Source organism: Sus scrofa, chromosome 17, assembly GCF_054392235.1.
Source record: "Sus scrofa isolate SSC_HxYL_T2T_F1_AM1 chromosome 17, Sscrofa_HxYL_maternal_Yorkshire_Landrace_v2.0, whole genome shotgun sequence".
Lineage (NCBI taxonomy): Eukaryota > Metazoa > Chordata > Mammalia > Artiodactyla > Suidae > Sus > Sus scrofa.
This window is the reverse complement of record NC_139399.1, coordinates 29,527,497-29,547,479: the sequence shown is the minus strand read 5'-3', so window position 1 is coordinate 29,547,479 and position 19,983 is coordinate 29,527,497. Positions and strand designations below refer to the sequence as shown.

Genomic DNA, 19,983 nt, shown 5'->3' with positions numbered 1-19,983 from the left:
TTTATCTGTTTTTTTTTTGTTTGTTTTTTTTTTTGTTTTTGTTTTTTTTTTGTCTTTTTGCCTTTTCTAGGGCCACTCCCACGGCATATGGAGGTTCCCAGGCCAGGGGTCTAATCAGAGCTATAGCCACAGGCCTACACCAGAGCCACAGCAACGTGGGATCCGAGCTGCATCTGCAACCTACACCACAGCTCACAGCGACGCCGGATCCTTAACCTATTAAACGAGGCCAGGGATCGAACCTGCAACCTCATGGTTCCTAGTCGGATTCATTAACCACTTCGCCACTATTGGAACTCCTATTTATCTTTGGTTTTAAGCAATTTGACCATGATGTACTTAAGTGTGATATTCTTTATGTTTTTGCTTTTTAGGTCTTGCTGACCTTCTTGGGTTATTAGGTCGATGCCAGTTGGAAAATTTTTAGTCATAGCTTCAGATATTTCTCTGTCCTGTTATCTCTTCTACTTCTAGGACTGCTGTTATATGCATTTGGTATTATCCTATAGATATGGGGAGCTTTGTTCCATTTTTAGTCATTCATTTCCTCTCTGTGTTTCAGTTTGGATAATTTAGTATGATTATTATTAAGTTTACTGATCCTTTCTTTTGTTGTCTCCTGTTTGCTCTGAAGCCCATTTAATGTATTTTCATTTTTGCTACTATATTTTTAATTTAAAGTATTTCCATTTGGTTCATATTTGAAGATTTTCTATGCTGAAATTTGCCATGTTTTCCCATATTTTTATGAAAATTTCTACCTTTCCCATTAGTTGTATAAAATACTCTAGTTAAAGTTCTTATCTGATAATTCCAACATCTGAGCCATTAGCAGTCTGCGTCTGTTTACTGTTCCTTCTCTTGTTTGTAAAGAATATTTTTTTCTTTTTCATATGTCTCATAATTATTTATTGTATGCTAAACATTATGTTTGGGATACGGACAAGATTGAAGAAAATATTTGCCACTAAAAAGGGACACTTTCATTGTTAATCCATTCCAAAAGCAAAAGGTTGCATCCGTTAACCCCAAGCTCCCAATACCTCCCACTCCATCCCCCTCCCCCCAGACAACCATAAGTCTATTCTCCAAGTCCATGATTTTCTTTTCTGTGGAAAGGTTCATTTGTGCTGTATATTAGATACCAGATATGAGTGATATCGTATGGTATTTGTATTTGTCTTTCTGACTTACTTCACTCAGTATGAGAGTCTCTAGTTCCATCCATGTTGCTGCAAATGGCATTATTTTGTTCTTTTTTATGACTGAGTAGTATTCCATTGTGCATATATACCACACCTTCCTAATCCAGTCATCTGCCGATGAGATCCTGCTGTGTAGCAGCACTAAGAACTATGTCTAGATACTTACAACGGAGAACAACAATGGGAGAAAAAATTATGTATACATGTATGTGTAACTGGGTCCCCATGCTGTACAGTGGGGGAAAAAAAAGTGTGTTAGGGGAAATAACAATAAAAAATAAAAATAAAAAAGGGACACACTCTTCTTCTTCTATTTTTTTGTTTGTTTTTTAGGGCTCTACCTGCAGCATACAGAAGTTTCCAGGCTAGGAGTCAATCGGAGTTACAGCTGCCAGCCTCCACCACAGCCACAGTCGCAGCAACACTGAATCAGAGCCATATCTGTGACCTACAACATAACTCACTGCAATGCCAGGTTCTTAACCCACTGACTGAGGCCATGGATCGAACCTGCATCCTCATGGATCCCAGGCGGGTTGGTTAACCACTGAGCCATGAGGGGGATTCCCTCTTTCTTCTTACGTTTACTACAGTGTCATTGGTAATTGAGTTGGGGCTGGGTTTTCTTGCAGCAGTAGATACAATTCACTCCTGGCTTTAGATTCTTGTTTTTCAGGGTCACACCCATGGCACATGGAAGTTCCCAGGCTAGTGGTTGAATTGGAGCTATAGCTGCTGGTCTACACCACAGCCACAGGAATACCCCATCCAAGCTACATCTTCAGCCTACGCTGCAGCTTGTTTCAATGCCGGGTCCTTAATCTACTGAGTGAGGCCAGGGATCAAATGCACATCCTCATGGATACTAGTTGGGTTTTTTTGTTTTTTGTTTTTTGTCTTTTTGCCCTTTCTTGGGCCACTCCTGTGGCATATGGAGGTTCCCAGGCTAGGGATCTAATCGGAGCTGTAGCCACCGGCCTACGCCACAGCCACAGCAACGAGGGATCCGAGCCGCGTCTGCGACCTACACCACAACTCACGGCAACGCCAGATCCTTAACCCACTGAGCAAGGGCAGGAGTTGAACCCGCAACCTCATGGTTCCTAGTTGTATTCGTTAACCACTGTGCCACGACGGGAACTCCACTAGTTGCGTTCTTAATCTGCTGAGTCACAGTAGGAACTCCTGAATTTAGATATTTTGATGATGGTATTAGGATTGCCATTCAGCAGAGCTTGGGATCTGAATACCAGCAAAACTCCAGCTATCTCTTAGTGTTATTTATTGTTCAACTGTCAGCTTTTGGAATCATGGGGAAACTTGTCTCTCTGTCTCCCCCTCCATCCCTCTGTCCTTCCTTCCCTTTCCCTCTCTTTTTTCTTTCTCCTCCTTCTTTTTTTCTTTTTTACAGCCTGGTCTCCCCCTTATTGGTTTACTGGGAGATTTCAACCCCTACCTTTATTTCTCTGTATCCCTGAGATCTTCCTCTGTCTTCCTGCCCTGCCCCATGCCTTGGAGGACTGGTGCAGTGCTCAAGAGAAGATCTACTATACCTTTGAAGGATTTCTCTTAGGTCTCTTACCCTGCTCATTGTTTGGTGGCTACTGCCTTGCACCAGGTGATAGCTCTGTGCATCCAGATAGGCAGAGGAGGTTCTCTTAGTTTTCTTGTTCTCTTCCTAGCCTTCAGCATACTTCTGCTTTACATTAAGGGAGGACCTATGTACCTGAGGGTGTGGAAGTCTTCTAGATCTCCAGCTCTGCCCAAAGTCTTTGGAGCTCTTGCTGAGGAAGCTCCTGCAGGAAGGAGTCAGTGAGTGAAATCAGACTTGCTCAATGAATGGGGCTTCACTGGATTCTAATTCATCTCTTGTCAATGGACATACTTTTAAGTTGGCTTTTGTGGTCTTTGCTGTGACTGTCTTTGATAGTTTCCTTGCTTTCCAGTAGAACAAAAAGATGCCCAGACTCCTCTTGAACACTTCCTTAGCCAGACTCAGGACCAGTCATTTCCCCCAAGGATACCTATTTCTTCACAGGATATGCTATGATTCTCATATGACAACCTAACTTCATTATTTTCACTGTAATTTCCACCTCCAGAACTTTTGTGTCTTTCTCCAATCTCAGAACCACCCTTGACACTGTATTGAATAGCAAAAGGGAGAAGCAATGACTGGTGATCAGATTTCAAACTTTTTTTCTGTTGTACTTCACGAGGCCTCTAAACACTGAATGTTGTTTTTAAACGCTGAGTACAGCTTTGAAACTGGTGAAATGATTTATATTGCCTCTCCTTTGTACAGAAGAATTTATTGAGAAGCAACATCAACTCAAACTTCTCTTTTTGGTTTTTAAAGAGGCCCTGGCCATTCCAATCACCCTCATAAATCACTTCTAAATTTTGTCATTAAGAAAATTATTAATTAAATGTTTAATATATTGGCTGGCTTAGTAGTTATAGGTTAAATTTATAGTATAGTATAACTGTCTTGCTTATGTTCTTTCTGTTTGTGGGCTTTATACTACATGTATAATCACTATGTGTGCGGAAATAGTTATTTTACATTACATCACATCTACATTATTGTAGATGTTTATAGCTACATCTTGGCTTTTTTTACTCATAAAATGCACACTATGGTTTTGATGTGAAATGAAATCTCCAGGTTTAACATAATTTCTTTGGGACTGCTTAGTGATTGTTTTTAGGGTGTTATAGTTTAAACTGGGGGCTGTCCTAAGTGTTTGTATCAGAATTTGTTGTGCTACTTAACTGCTGGTAACTATTACTTAGATCTCGACCATGGATTTAGGTTTTTGAGGCTTTGGAGTTCTCTTTGCTTGCATCTCCTTTATTTGTGTGATGATTTAAGACTGATTTCTGCAGTGGTGGACTACCTTGGAACAAGCATATTACTTGGAGTTATAAGACTTAGATTTTATTTTATTATTTTTTTTTTAGTGTCATACCTGTGGCATATGGAATTGGAGCTGCAGCTACCAGCCTAAGCCATGGTCACAGCAATGCCAGATCCGAGCCGCACCTGTGACCTACACTGCACCTCAAGGCCACACCAGATCCTTAACACACTGAGCGGGCCGGGGATTGAACTTGTGACCTCAGGGGTACTAGTCTGGTTCGTTTCTGCTGAGCCACAATGGGAATTTCCAAGATTTAGATTTTGGAATCTTAGTTCTTCTCTTTACTTCTTATTTGTCCCATTGAGATGACAGTGACTTCCTTACAAGTTAATTGCAGAGCCCTAACTAAGGTAATGACAGTTGTGAAAACCCCAGGTACACGGTAGTTGATCAGTTAATTGTGAATGAAAGAGTCAGTGCCTTTTTCTCTTCCCCCTTAAAAAAAAGATTTAAAAAATAATCTAGATATGTTGTTTCATGAATTAACAGCTTTTTAAAAGGGTTTTCTCCTAAGTGGTCTGTTCATGGCAAGCCTCTTAACTAGATTTTAACCAGAAAGTTATTGAAATTCCAGAAGTACTTCCAGCCATACAATCTTGTCCTGAGGAATTTAAAGCCATTTAAGCTAAGCCATTTATTTTTTCCAATGAGGAAACTGAGATAAAGAGATCTTGTGACACCTTTCCTGTTCCACAGAGGGAGGCGGTTCCCCTCATCTCCGTAAGGGAACAGGAAACCAGGTAGAAGATACAAAGGAGCATCAGCATTACCAACAGCACTGCCCTGTGATGGCTCTGATCAAGTACTCAAGTGGAGGAGGTCTAACGCTCATGCATGTAGTGTGCTTTCTAGACAAATGCAATAGCAGTGATAGAATTCTAAGGCCCCTGACATAGCTAAGGAACACCGTTTTTACGGGGGCTAGTTTTCTCTGGTTCTTTCCACTGCCTGAGACCATTTGTCTCTGATACCCCAATGAGGGTGTTGTATTTAGATAACTAAACTGAGAAAATTTAAAACAGAAAGCAAGATCCTATTTCATGATGTGTATTCACACTCACAAGAGTGGTGGGTAAGTTTCCACATTGAGACGTGACTTTGACAAAGAGCAGGGCCCAGGAAGAGAAGCGGCTCAGGCCTTAGGGTGGGAACTTCTGTATTGTTATCACAGACCCCTGACACCCCGATGAGACAGACAGAGGATTTTCACACTCTTTTTTTTTTTTTTTTTGGCTTTTTAGGACCGCACCTGCAGTGTGTGGAGGTTCCCAGGCTAGGGACTGAATTGGAGCTGTAGCTGTTGGCCTACACCACAGCCACAGCAACGCGGGATTCGAGCCTTGTCTGTGATCGATACCACAGCTCACGGCAATGCTGGATTCTTAACCCACTGAGTGAGGCCAGGAATCGAACCCGAAACCTCATGGTTACTAGTTGGATTCGAATCTGCTGCACTACAACGGGAACTCCTCACACTCATTTTTTAAAACCTTTTGTATTTGTTTGTGTGTCTTAGTTTCTTTGAAATAGGTTTCAGTTTATGAAAATATTTGTACTCACAAAACTGGAATTCTTCCCATTTATGCAGCTACCTCTTGTTCAGACAGTTGGATCTTTTGCGGTTTGGTTATTATATCTTCTAAATAAAATTGATAATAGTATAATCAGTATCAAACATTTAATACATTTAGTGTATGCCTAGCACTGTGCTCCAGATGAGAGATTTTCCCACTTAACTGTAATTGTGCTAGTATATTTTTCTGTATTTTAAGTAATGATGAAATGCTAACGCATATATCAGTCACATCCTAGTTTGTAGATGAAGTCTCTAAGAGCAATTATAAAATTGGTTTTCCTTTTGGATATTTATTAAAAAATTGGAAAAGCCTGAGTTGTTTTGAATAGATTGCTGTGAATATCCAGAGTGTGTTGATGGGTCATGACTTAGAGAGAACTGAATATTGGAGAAAAACTAAATGTGTTTTGGTGACCATGCCTTTTGGACATGACCGGATTAGACATCTTCATGACTTATTCGTCTCTTTATAAAGTTCCTTATGTTTTCTTCTCGTATATAATAGGTTCCAGGTTTGATAGCCATGGGGACACTGTGAAGACTGAAATCACGTGTGTTCTATCACTTTTAAGACAGCCCTTTCTTTAATTTCATAAGACAGGCTTGAAAACCAGAAGTAACCCAACTCCAAAATTGGCAGTAAATCCTCCGACAGGGAAAAAGTGACGTACTGTGTAATAAATTCCTTTGTTGAAAAAGAGATGTTGCAATCCTGGAAACTGAAGTACCAAATGTTTCCTTTTAAATTTGGAAAGGCCTTTCCTCATTACTTATCTGTCCCTGTGGACTTCTAACAGGGGATGTGTTGAAAGATTTTTCAGATGCCCACTAGCCACAGTAAGAGTGAATGGCAGCATTTATAAGATGACATAAATACTTCAAAATCATCAGTAATCCTTGGAGATGTGTGGGGTACTAGGGGTAACTGAATATGAGCTTTTGTTGCTGCTGATCTTGCTCTGGGATGCAGGCTGCCTGGGAATGTGGTAGTTATGTCTCTCCTGTGAATGCAGCTTCCCTCTTCCCTCTGGGGCTCTTTGTATCAGAGCTGAGGTTAGAGTAGTTTAGAAGAAATAGTCTCCAGGAGAGAAAGATTTGTGAGATTGGGAATTATACTTAAAAATCCTAATCTCATTTCGAGGTCTTCTGGAGGAATAATATCCTAATCCTCTACCATTTACTTATTAATTTATTTTATTTTATTTTATTATTATTTTTTTTTAGGGTCGCACCCTCATCATATGGAAGTTCCCAGGCTAGGGGTCGAATCGGAGCTGTAGTGCCAGCTTACACTATAGCTCATGGCAACGCCAGATCCTTAACCCACCAAGCGAGACCAGGGATTGAACCCATGTCCTCATGGATACTAGGCAGGTTTGTTTCTGCTGAGCTGTAAGGAGAACTCCCTAATCCTCTACCATTTAATAAAACCCTACATTTGAACACTACATTAAAATCCTATCTTTGAGCACTGCATTAAAAACCTGACACATAATGGTCTTTTAATTTTCATTTTGTAACTATCTGGCCCATACCCCCTTCCCCCCACTGCTGCCACCACTAAATAAGACAAAGATAAAACAAAAATTATCTTGAGATGCAGTGAAGATAGATCTTAAATGTCAGCCAAGAGTCAGTAAATTTTTGTGTTTCTCTGTCCTTATTGCAAATGCTTTTCAATTTACTACTTACCTTTTGGAACTAAAACATGATTTGACAACATGATTTTATTGGGTTCTTATATTACATATTTTTAACTGTCTTAATTTGAAGGATGTGTCTATTGCTGATGCTGAAGTGAAAATACCAAATGTGTAACTGAGGTCAGAGGAAACAAAACACCTGTAGCAATAGTTCATGAACTCAGATACAGGGAGGTGACGTGTATGGGACAAAATCCCATCGTCCCTGCCTTGTCCTTTACTATTTTACCTGAAGAGGAAGTATTGTGAATGCAGGCATGTAAATAACATTGATGTCAGGCAATGAGCCTGTTGGAAAAAAAGATAGCTGTTTATTACAGAAATTGGAAAAAAGTAACAAAAGAAATACATGACAGACAAAAATGATGCGTAACCCATAATCCCTGGATAACCACAGTTAAAATGTTTCCTACTGGATTAAGTGAAGTTCCCCCCCCCCATCAGCATCATATGGAAGTTCCTGGGCCAGGGCTCAAATCTGAGCCTAAGCTGAGACCTCCTCCATCATAGCTGCTGCAGTGCCAGATCCTCAACCCACTGCACTGGGTTAGGGATTAAACCCGCATCTCATCTCCTCAGGGATCCAAGATCTGCAGAGACAATACCGGATACTTAACCCACTGTGCCACAGGGGTAGCTTCCTGAATGAAGTCTTTATCATATTATTTGTTTTGTTTTGAAATGAAAGGTTTAGGCAAGTGATCATTTTGACCCTATGTTTGGGCTCAGCTTTCTTGGAAGCAACAGGCTTCAGAATTGCAAATCAAAGGCTAACCTCCTTTTTAACTCTAGGCTCAGTGATGATTGCTAAGGAATCACCTTGTTCTCATAGAAACAAGATACAGAGAATAAGATGAGGAGAGACAAGAAAATGATAGATAATGGTTTTTCTTAAAGTGATCATTATCCTCATTGCAGTGCCTTCTAAGTGCCCAGCCCTGTGCTCAGTGTTTTGTGTGCATTGTCTCAGTTTTGTCCTCAAGAGGTAGTTTCTGCTCCCATTCCCCATTTTCACAGATGAGGTGACTGAGGCTTGGTAAAAAAATAGAAGCTCTTTTGTATTGCAGGCCAGAGTGTTCACTAGAGCAATAATGTCACTGTGGGAAACATCCAGATGTAGAAAAGATGAAGACACTCTATTAACTCTTCTAGTTTCCTTGTAGTTTTCCCAACTTTTTCTGGATTCTAAACAAACCCACAAATAGACTTTCTGGAGATGGCCTCCCTGAAGTGGTTTTATACGGCTCAGGGAAGTGGTCATCACTTACATGGATAAAAGGTACTCTTAAATGTTTTAAGACTCCATTTTTCAGGCCTCCTAAAGGATTTATTTTAATCAGATTACTCCTATTTATTCAAATAAATTAAAAAGAAATTTGGCTGTTGGTAGAAATTAAGTTTATATTATATATGAATTTTCCAAAGTAACTTAGTTAAAATAAATGTTATCAGACCAAGTGGTCTTTTACATGTATTGCTGCTAATGGTGTCTGATAAATGCATCTTTATGAACTTATCAGAAATTATATTTGGCTTAATGCAAAGTTGTATGTTTGAGTTGGAAGAAATAGTCTTCTTTCAGTGTAAAGTTTTCTGAGCCATCTTTGTTCACCAGCAAATGGCTCTCTTTGTATGAAGAATGCATTCGGCTCCAAATGTCCATTGGTGGATGAATGGATAAGCAAGTGGTGTGTGTGTGTATGTGTGTGTGTATCGGAATATTATTCAGCCTTAAGAAGGAAGGAAACTCTGAAACATTTACAGTATAGATGAGCCTTGAGAACATTATATTAAGCAAATTAAGCCAGTCACAAAAGGACAAAAGTGTGTGACTCCAATTATATGAGATACCTAGAGTAGTCAGATTCACAGAAATGGGAAGTAGAATGGCAGTTGCCAGGGTTAGGGGGCAGGGGAATGGGGAGTTGTTGAACGGGTACAGAGTTTCAGTTTGGGAAGATGAAGAAAATTCCTAAGATGGATGGTGGTGGTGGTTGTACAACAATGTGAACAAAAATGCCAGTGAATTATCTACTTAAAATTGATGAAATGGTAAATTTCATGTTTTATATATACTTCATTATATATGCATTTTTCATCTTATTTATATATATATCCAAAATAAAGAATAAAAGAGGAATGTATTTGGGCTTAAAAAAGAGAACCTCAAAAAAAAATTGTGTGTGTTTGGGGGGCTTGATTACAATGCTTTAAACAGATAGTTTTTGTTTTCTTTTGTTTTAAACCTCATGTAACAAGATGCTTTGGGGGACACCAGGGGCGGTCGGGCTACCCAGAAAAGCCGTCCAGTGCCTGGACTGTCCTTTCTCTCATACCTTCCTCAGTGGGTAGGCCTTCCTGTGAATGCATGTCATCCCATGGTCAAAGGATGGCTCCTGTGCCTCGTTTATGCAGACATGGGAAGTTGGATTTAATCATCTGATTAAATAAAAATAAAAGTTTTATTTGATTTCTTGATAAGTCTGAAATTAAATGTCGCAGAGACATTTAATGTAGTGCTCCCTGAATATCCACATGCTCTTCAGTATTTCACAGCCCTGCTGCAGCTGCCTGAGACCATGTGGCTCTTTCTGGCCAGTGGACACGAATGGAAAGGAGATGTGTGACTTCCAGGCTAAAGCTGTAATATGGCCCTGTGTAGCCCTCTCACTCTTCTGGTGGGGACATGATCTGGGGGGGTGCAGTTATAGATTCTAGAGACTCCATCAGCCTAGGTTTGTCCCTGAGTGACTGGAGCACATTCCCTGGTGAACCAGATACAACTTATGATATTGATAGGAAATTATATTTTTGTTGTGTTAAACCATTGAGATTTGGGGGTTGTTTGCTTTTGCAGCCTTTTGTAGTTATTCTGACTGATTATTCAGTGCGGGCTTTTGCCAGTTAAGTGTGATGAAGTGAGCAAAATATGGAGGCTTTCAGGAGTAAGAGAATGGGTATAAGTTGATGAAGCATGGAATTTTAGTTGGATAAGGAGGGAAGTGAGGACTTAAGGAGAGTGAGGAATAGTTGAAAAGCAGCAGAATTAATGGATGGCACTTTTTGCTGAGGTGGAGGAGATGTCAGAATGGGAGTGCTCAAGAGATGAGCTGGGGAGATAGGAGGGGTGGGATGAGGCAGTTGAGACTGTAGAGGTGTTAGTGTTATTGATTGTGACATATTCGTGGCAGTGACTTCATGAGGTATCGTGTATAATTTGAAGAGAGGACATCAGAAAATCCAGAAGCCCAGGTATTGGAAGATTTATCTAGGTAAATATTATTATGACAAGTTGTAGTGTTGGGCAGAGTAGAAGTAAGCTGAGAGCTTAAATCTCAAAAGAATGAGTTCGTAAGTCTGAAACTATGTTCACCCTCACTCTGGAAGGGTAGCTTCACTGATTCTAGATTGACAAGTTTGTTTGTTTATTGCCTTAGCATCTTTAAGATACTAGTCTTTGGGCTTCTTCTATTGCTTGGGAATATATAACTTAGCACTTGATTATTTAAATTAAAAAATTTATTTATTATTTTTTAAAAAATATTTTTTAAATTAAAAAATTTTTTTATAGATGGCCTTTTTCTTTATGATTAGTTTTTAATATTATCTCTTTATCTTTGGTCTAGAGTTTCTCTATGGTGTACTGAAGGATGGACCTGTTTTTCTTCATCTTCTTTGGGCCTCTGTACGTGTCTTCAATTTACAACTTAAATTTTGGAAACTTATTTATTATTTCTTCAAATATTAGCACCCCTCCCCCATTCTTTCTATCCTCTTTCAAAATGCCTATTAATATGTTAGATATTCTCACTTTATACTTTAGGCTTCTTAACTCCTCTTTTCATTTTCCTTATCATTCTAGGCTGCTTTTAAGATTTTTTTTCCCCATGTGTATATGTTCTAATTCTCTCTCTTGCATTAAATTTAAAAAATTTTTTTTAAATTTGAAAAGTTTTATTTGATTTCTTGAGAAGTCTGCACACCTCTCCCAAACCCCCAGCTCCTATATTGCCCTGTTTTTAAAAATGATGATCTGCCTTTTTATCTTTATACTACTGATCATTCTATTACAAGGCTAGTCAAATTTTGAACTGTGGGCCATTTTGGCCATGGCCTGTATTTTCATGCCCCTTGAGCTAAGAATGATTTTTAATTTTTTAAAAAGCTGATTAGAAAAGTAAAAGACTATTTCACAGAAATCACATGTAGTCTGCAAAACCTAAAATATTTACTTCTTTTTTTTTTTTTTTTTTTTTTTAATCTTTTGTCGTTTTAGAGCCACATCCATGGTATATGGAGGTTCCTAGGCTAGGGGTCTAATTGGAGCTGTTGCTGCTGGCCTACACCAGAGCCACAGCAACATCAGATCCAAGCCACGTCTGCAACCTACACCACAGCTCACGGCAATGTCAATCCTTAACCCACTCAGTGAGGCCAGGGATCGAACCCACAACCTCATGGTTCCTAGTCGGTTTCATTTGCCATTGTGCCATGATGGGAACGAATCTTTTTTTTTTTTTTTAAACAGAAAATGTTTATCAGTCTCTGTTCTATCATCACTACTTCTTGGTTTGGTAATCCCTGCTCTTTGTATCTGTTCATTATGCCAAGAAAGAGAGAGAGAGTGAGGGAAAGGGAGAGGGAGGGAGAGGTTTGTAATTTTTTTATTGTGAATTCATCTTTAGTGTGGGTTGTGAATAGTTGAGGATCCCCACAAGAGTGGAAATGTGTTATAATTCTGATGTCATTGTGTGTGGAACATCCCGGAGTCTCAGTAATAGGAATCACACTAGGAAAGAGTGAAGTAGGACTGGGCTAAGGGTTGGGATTAATGGGAGAGACTTGGCCATTGAGGTTGTCTCTCAGCAGGCTATGGGAATGTCCAAAGTTTCTGCTGAGTCCAAGGTTCCCATCTAAACCCCCAAGATTCGTTTATAGAGTACACAGTCAAAGTACTGGCATCTGGACTGGCCAGAATGACAGTTAACTGAGTATTCTGTGGCCAACCAGGTGTCACCACCTCTGGGAAAATAGGACATGTAGCAGCATCTCTGCCAACTACAGTGTACTCTGGGTCTAGCACCAAGTAGTTGCCTAGTAACAATCTGGTGAGTGAATGGATGGGGGAAGAAGTGAAAATCAAGTTCATATTTTGGGGACTGATAAGTGCCAGGCAGGAATCTGCTGTTAGCTTTTGCCCTAGGTTCTTAACCAGATAGGAATAATCTGGAGAGACACCTCTAGTGGTGGTTTTGTAGATTCCCTTGGGATTTTCTACATAAACAATTATATCATCTACAAATAGGAACAATTTTGCTTTTTCTTTTCTGATCTTTGGGCCCCCTATTTTATTTTCTTGATTTAGTGCAATGCCTTGAATCTCCAATGTATTGTTAAATAAAAGTGATAAAAGCAGACATCACTGCTTTGTTCCTGATCTTAGGGAAAAACACTTCAGTCTTTCACGTTAAGTATGAAGTTAATTGTAGGTTTTTTGCAGGTATTCTTTATTTCTAGAAATTAATAATCAAACTTAGAGGATTAATCAGAATGAGGTGTAATTTCTTTGACGTGGGGCAAGACTACAAAGGTGTAATTTTATTGACATATATAATACGTGATTGTGTCTTTTAGTGATATTAGCAGCTGTTGATGATTGTTGCCTACAGCAATTATTAAGTTATAGGTTACAAATGGTTATATTCTAATTTTGTTAATTTCTCCTTCATTTATTAGCTGAGATACTTCTATGGAGAAAATTTTCTTTTACAAACTTTTCGGTTCCCCTGCTATGCAGTGCCTATAGGAAGGACAGAGAGAAAGGCTTGACTGTTTCCTTTCATCTATCCATTTTTAGAATAATAAATTGCTTCCATACCGTCTTCCAAAGATGACAATTTTTTTTTTTAAAACATAAGCAGTGAATTCACTATATGTTTCAATCTATTAGGTTGTCATTCTTTTTGGTGCTCAATATGTATTTTTCTAAGTTGTTTTAGAAATTTGATTTTATCACTTTTCCACTAGGTTTGTTATTAGATTTTCATTCTTTGTAGAATCTATGTTTTCTGCTAAGATCTGAGAATATACATATACTCTCGCTTGCACAATTAAGGTTAAAACGAGGATGTATTGCAAGACTTACTTCTAATGTCTATGAATAAAGAATGGTACTGCTTCTGAGTCACACTTCACCTATATGGAGGCATATTCTACGAAACCTTGGAATTTGTGGATAAAACCACAGAAGTCAAACTTTTCTTTGATTGAAGCTTGGAGAACAAACCTTTGGTGTCAAGACTCTTATGTTAAAGGTGATATACCCCAGAATAGAAGTCATAATTTTAAGTTTCTTGGTTAAAAAAAAATCAATCACTGGAAAACACTGTATATTCCTATATAACAACAGAGGAAAAAGTATCTCTGACACATATTCTGTATTTTTGATGTAATGTTAACTTTGTGTGGTTTAGCTGTTTGACTCAAGGCATGTGTACATAACCTTCTGAACACCCATTTAGCTTCTAATATGCCAATTTCCTAACAATTGTTATTGTTCTAAAGTATAACATTTCACTGATCAGCACCAAATATGTACACAAAGGGAATTAAAATTTATGGAGTTTCATGAACTTAGCATGATTTCTAAGTGTCAAAAATGGTTTCTTTTCTATTAGCTTTTTAAAATTTTTTTCCCTGATTATAAAAATAATATGGCAAAAATTCAAGAAAATCACCATAATTCTGCCCACAAAGTTAAGTATTAAATTGCATATCTAGATCTTCCTCTAAGTGTAGAAACACAGAGATATTTAGATCTTGAAGGATATTTACATTTATTTTACCAAAAATACATGGAAATTATTTTTGGCAAAACATAGGTAATTAAAAAAAACTTTGACAGGTTTTGAGTGGTTTGCGTTTTGGTAATGAGTATATAATGTATATGTATATGTATACGTGTGCATATGTGCATGTGGGGGGGGGCAGAGGCAGGGAGGAGAACGAGGAGGAGGGATATACATACGAGAGAAAGTTTCTGTAATGAACAGCACCAGTATGATTTAACAATTACGGATAATAAGGAGTTCCCATTGTGGCACAGTGGAAATGAATCTGACTAGTCTCCATGAGGATGCGGGTTTGATCCCTGGCCTTTCTCAGTGGGTTAAGGATCCAGCATTGTCATGAGCTGTGGTGTAGGTCTCAGATGTTGCTTGGATCCCGTGTTGCTGTGGCTCTGGTGTAGGCTGGCAGCCAAGGCTCCTAGCCTGGAAACTTCCCTATGCGGTAAGTGCGGCACAAAAAAATAAAACAAACAAACAAACAAAAAAAACCAATTACAGATGATAATTTTTTTTTTTTTTTTTTTTTAATGGCTGTGCCCACGGCATATGGAAGTTCCTGGATCAGGGAATGACTCTGAACCACAGCTGTGACCTGCACCATAGCCGTGGCAAGGTCAGATCCTTTAAGCTACTGCACTGTGCCAGGGATCGGACCCACTCTTCCACAGCTGCTGCAGTCAGGTTCCTAACCCACTGTGCCACAGCAGGAACTCCCTACAGATGAGAATTTTAAGGGAGATTTGTTGTTAGTGCCTAATGACTGTCATGGAATGTACTAGCCAACCAGAACTGTATGTTATACTACTTTGTATTGGTTTTTCATGACTTTAAGAATTTTTAGACATTATTTAAAAAGAGGTTGTTGCATTTAATAATCTTAGTCCACGTTTCTTTTTGGTTGCTAAGACTCTCTCCTGTCCATGTTCCATTTACCAGTGTAGGGTGTGTGTATATGTGTATACCTGCGTGCAGATTAATGACATGGAAAAACATTATTTTGTCTCTAGTCCTGTTGGGGAATCTGAGTGGACCCTGGAGATATTCCTTCTTTTGTCAGAGAGTATTTGCCCTTGAAAGCTATGTAAATTACTTTAAGGAGTTGAAAAAAGTACTGTTTTGTGAAGTCCCCTTTATAGCTTCTGACTGGGTGAACATTGCAGGGGAAGTAGATGGGGGAAACAGAGCTGCCCCTCCTGCCTGAATTTCTACCATGCTCCCAGGTATGTGGGGTGCCAGAGGGAAAATGGGAGACTAAGCTTAATTGAATATGCATAAATAAAGAAATTGTGAAACAGCTTTTGTAGTTATCCATCAGTGGAAATGAGACAAAACACTAGGTAAATAATTCCTATGAAAAACAGGTTTCCTTTTATTTTCCTTTGTTTCCTTTTAAGATCAGTCATGTGTTTCTTTAGTTTTCTACCAAAGCTCGTTACTAAAATTACTAGATTGCTCGCAGAAATCATTTCATCCATCACTGAGTTGTTCTCCAGCATAGCTACTTCTTAAGTGGCACATAAATGAGTTTTAATGCCAGTAAGATAAGAAGGATGTTTAGTACCACTCTTCCTCAACTGTTCTTGATTTCCTTGAATTTCCAGGATGTGGGGAGCATCTTGTGCGCACCATACTGGCTAGAGAATGTTCACATGCTTTACAAGCCGAAGATGCTCACCAAGCTCTGTTGGAGACTATGCAAAACAAGTTCATCAGTAAGTATGACGTTAAGAAGATTACCTCCTTCTAAATGGAGGGTGTTTCACTGAGCTGTAAGCCTCATGAGCCAGATACCACATTTGTGTTGCTAGACCTAGATCCAGGGCCTAGCATGGACTTAGATCCTCAGTTAACATTGGTTGTGGAAAGAAATTCTGTCAAATTAGCTACCACGGCATGAATTTACCATATAACTGATCTAATGCCTAAGTTGCGAGATGTTGTCCCAGGTTAGAGTGTTATATAGTAGAATAAAGTTCTACTAAAACAAAATTCAAGGGACAGCCCCCTTAAAATTTTTTTTTTGTAATACAGTGTGACTCTTTTTTTAAAAAAGTTAGTGTTATATTCATGAATCCATTGCTGCCACATTCAGTTGTATGAGTTGAGTTGAAATCCTGCCTGGCTCATATGAGGCTGCATCTGCTTGTAGGAAGGGATGCCTTTTCTTTTTCTCTTTTTTGGCTGCACCTGCGTGGCATGGGGAAGTTCTCACCTACATGAGGCCAGGGATCAAACCTGCACCATAACAGGATCTGAGCCACAGCAGTGACAATGCCAGATCCCAGCTACCAGGGAACTCCAAGGGATGCCTTTTTCTAATCTGTAGAAAGATTTTATAGAGCCTAGCAGTGGCCCTATACATAACTCTTGCTTTGGATTAAAACTATTTTACTTTGTCTGGTTTTTCCCATCATTTAGCACTGAGTTTAGCACTATGGAAAGACTTGGGAAGTTGTATAAGAAATAGAAAGTGTGGTGTTCCCGTCATGGCACAGCAGAAATGAATCCGACTAGGAACCACGAGGTTGCAAGTTCGATCCCTGGCCTCTCTCAGTGGGTTAAGGATCCACTGCTGCTGTGAGCTGTGGTATAGGTTGCAGATGCTGCTCAGATCCTGCATTGCTATGGCTGTGGTGTAGGCCGGCAGCTGTAGCTCTGATTCGACCCCTAGCCTGGGAACCTCCATGTGTCGTGGGTGCGGCCCTAAAAAGAAAAAAAAAAAAAAAAAAAGAAGAAGAAAGTGTGGAAATAAGTTAGGGTAATAAGCCATGGACATAAAAACTAGGAAAAGAATATCATAGGGTTAATCTAGGGGCTGGTCTCTTCACTTAGAGATTAAGACAGGGTATAATAAGTTGTTGATTATGTGATGAGGACAACACAGACAACAGGGTAGGAAGAAATCACCTACATGAAAAAGCAGGAGAAAGGACTCATTCATGGATCATGGGATCCTAGATCTGGCCCCAGAAGTCTAGGACAAGAGGACAAGAAAGGAGCATAAGCACCTACACGGCAGTGGGTTGGGCATGGCGAGGGCTAGACACCGTCATGCCTCTTACCTGGAGGGAAGTGTTCTGATGTGCAGCAGGGCTGGATCGGCCAGGTGAGGCCAGGTGACCAAGGGCCTTAAAGTCTCAGTGTAGCAGTTCATCTTTGATCTGGTAGAAAGGAGAGAGCTTTTAGTTGTTCTTAAGTTGATAAATAAAATGATATTTTAGGGCAGGGTTTATAGAGTAGATCCAAGGTTGTCCAGGACCATCTCTCCAGGAGAGAGACCTCAGGGGCCGGGAACTGTCCAGGTGACAGAGAGGAAAAAGTGATTTTGAGGGAGGCGTCAGCGGAGAAAGTGGAAATGTTGATAAATTTTGCCTTCTGGGTCCAATCCGGAGGTAGAAACCATCAGGGGAAGTTTAATATAAGGACTTGTTCGCTGTGACCAAAGAGTATCTGTCAGCTATAAGGAAACTCTGCAGTGCTAGAGCTGAGGCTGTGTATTGGGAGGGAGTTGGACCTTGTCGGAGAAAGTGTGATTCTGCCACCGGTAGCAGGGTAGCAGGGAAGTTCATTGGTTTGGCCAGGCCGGGACTGGTCTGGAGTTGCTGGGCATATGAAGCCACGCTCTGGAGAGCAGTGTAGACAGGCAACAGATTACCAGCACCCAGTGGCTAGGTATATAATGGGAGCCTCTTTTGTGCCCAGGCTAGTCAACCTGAACTGTTTGTGTGAAAGTACAGTTGTAAATCAAATTAATCCTTAATTGAAACTATAAATGAAAACTGCTAATGGTGGATTGTGAGTTTCTATTTGAGGAGATTTGGTCGAAATCCTTTCCAGTGATGGCTAAGGTAAGCTAGCCACCATTTTCTTGGTTTTGCGGAAAGGTGTCATCATTTTCCTCCTTTCTTGCTTCCTTTGTTTTTTCTTTAAAAAAGATTTGCATCAATAATATATCTAGAGATTCTCATTGCAGTATGTAACATAGAAAAAATTTATGTAATAATTAGGACAGATGCCCCCTTTCCATTTACTCTAAGTCTCATTCCTCCTGCCAGAGAGAACCACTCCTGGGTTGGTGTAAACATGTCCTTGTCTCATTCTCCATGTGCCTCCCTCACCATTTTAAACAATCATGTAGAAGAGATTTTCAGTGAATTGCTTTTCTTTTTTCTTTTCTTTTCCTTTCTGTTTCTTTTTTTTTTTTTTAGGGCCACACCCACGACATGTAGAGGTTTCCAGGCTAGGGGTCTAATCAGAGCTATAGCTGCCGGCCTACACTTGCAGCCACAGCAATGCCAGATCCTTAACCCACTGAGCAAGGCCAGGGATTGAACCTGAAATCTCATAGTTCCTAGTCAGATTCATTTCTGCTGTGCCACGATGGGAACTCCCTCCAGTGAATTGTTTTTCAACTTACTTTTCACTTAACATGTCTTGGTGCTCTTAATATATCAGCATAGGTTGATTTATAGCTGGTATTCTGTGCTTCCCTGGTAAGAGAGATTCAAGCTATCTGTAATTTGTGTGTGTATCATTTTACTATGTGTGAATGCCTATTTTTTCATACTCTATTTGAGCTTTTATATGATGCCATTTTCTTACCTTTTGTAGAATATTACTTACACTTTTCCCCTCTTTTTTTAGTAGTTGCCCCAGAGTTTGCAATGTACATTGACAAGTCATCTAAGTTCACTTTGAAATAATATTACGCTACTTCACAGGTAGTACAAGTATCTTGAAATAACAAAATAATCCTAATTCCTCCCTTTTATCCTTTATATCATTGTTGTCATTTGTTTCATGCTTATATAAACACACACACACACAGATATGTAGTTAAAATATTGTTGCTATTATTATTTTGAACGTATTATTGTGTGTTGGATCGTTAAGAAAAATGAGAATTTCTTTCTCTTCACTTATTCCTTCTCTAATATTCTTCCTTTTTGTAGATTCATGTTTCTGGCTTCTATCAATTTCCTTGTCTCTAAAGAATTTCTTTTAAAAGGCACGTCTATTACCAACATATTCCCTCAGTGTTTATTTGTCTGAGAAAGTCTTTATTTCTCCTTCACTTTTGAAAGATAATTCTGCAGGCTACAGAATTCAAGTTTGGTGGTTTTTTTCTCTTGACACTTTAAATATTTCACTCCACTATCTTCTTGTTTCCATGGTTTCTGAGGATTAAGTCAAATGTAATTCTTATCTTTGCTCCTCTATGGGTAAGGTGTTTTTTTTTCTGCCCTCTCTGGCTTCTTTCAAGATTTTTTCTTTATCTTTGATTTTTTTGCACTTTGAATATAATTTGGGTGTAGTTTATTGCCTAGCTTTATGAATCTCTGGTTTGGTATCTTATAATTTGGAGAAACTCTTCATCATTATTGCTTCAAATATTTCTTCAGTTCCTTCTGTATCCTTTTAGTAGTCCCATTATGTTTATATTGTCAGAGCCTAACCTTTTGTAGTTTTCTCCCTATTCTTGGATGTTCTGTTTTTTTCTTTTTCTCAATCTTTTTTATCTTCACTTTTTTCAGGGTTAGAAGTTTCTACTAAGATATCCTAGAGCTCAGAGATTCTTTCTTCAGTGCATGTTCTGTCTACTAATAAGCCCATCAAAGGCATTCTTTGTTTATATCACAGTGTTTTTTGATCTTTAGCATTTCTTTTTTATTTTTCCTTAGAATTTCCATCTCTCTGCTTACATTATCCATCTGCTCTTGCATGTTG

The 19,983-nt window shown here is 39.1% G+C and overlaps 1 protein-coding gene across 37 annotated transcripts in view; it reads left to right on the top strand.

Annotated features, from left to right (window-relative positions):
- The window catches only part of TASP1 (taspase 1), a 392,837-nt gene that overhangs the window by 125,391 nt on the left and 247,463 nt on the right, over nt 1–19,983 (top strand). For 32 of the 37 annotated variants that reach the window (XR_014831932.1, XR_014831935.1, XR_014831943.1 and 29 more), the window contains one exon: nt 15,858–15,968. The exons of the other annotated variants lie outside the window; for them this stretch is intronic. Coding sequence is in view for 19 of the 32 variants with exons in the window: in XM_085003107.1 (XP_084859233.1) it covers nt 15,858–15,968 (111 nt within the window). In the remaining 13 variants the exon portion in view is untranslated. The remainder of the gene's footprint in view (nt 1–15,857; nt 15,969–19,983) is intronic. 37 annotated transcript variants of the gene reach the window in all.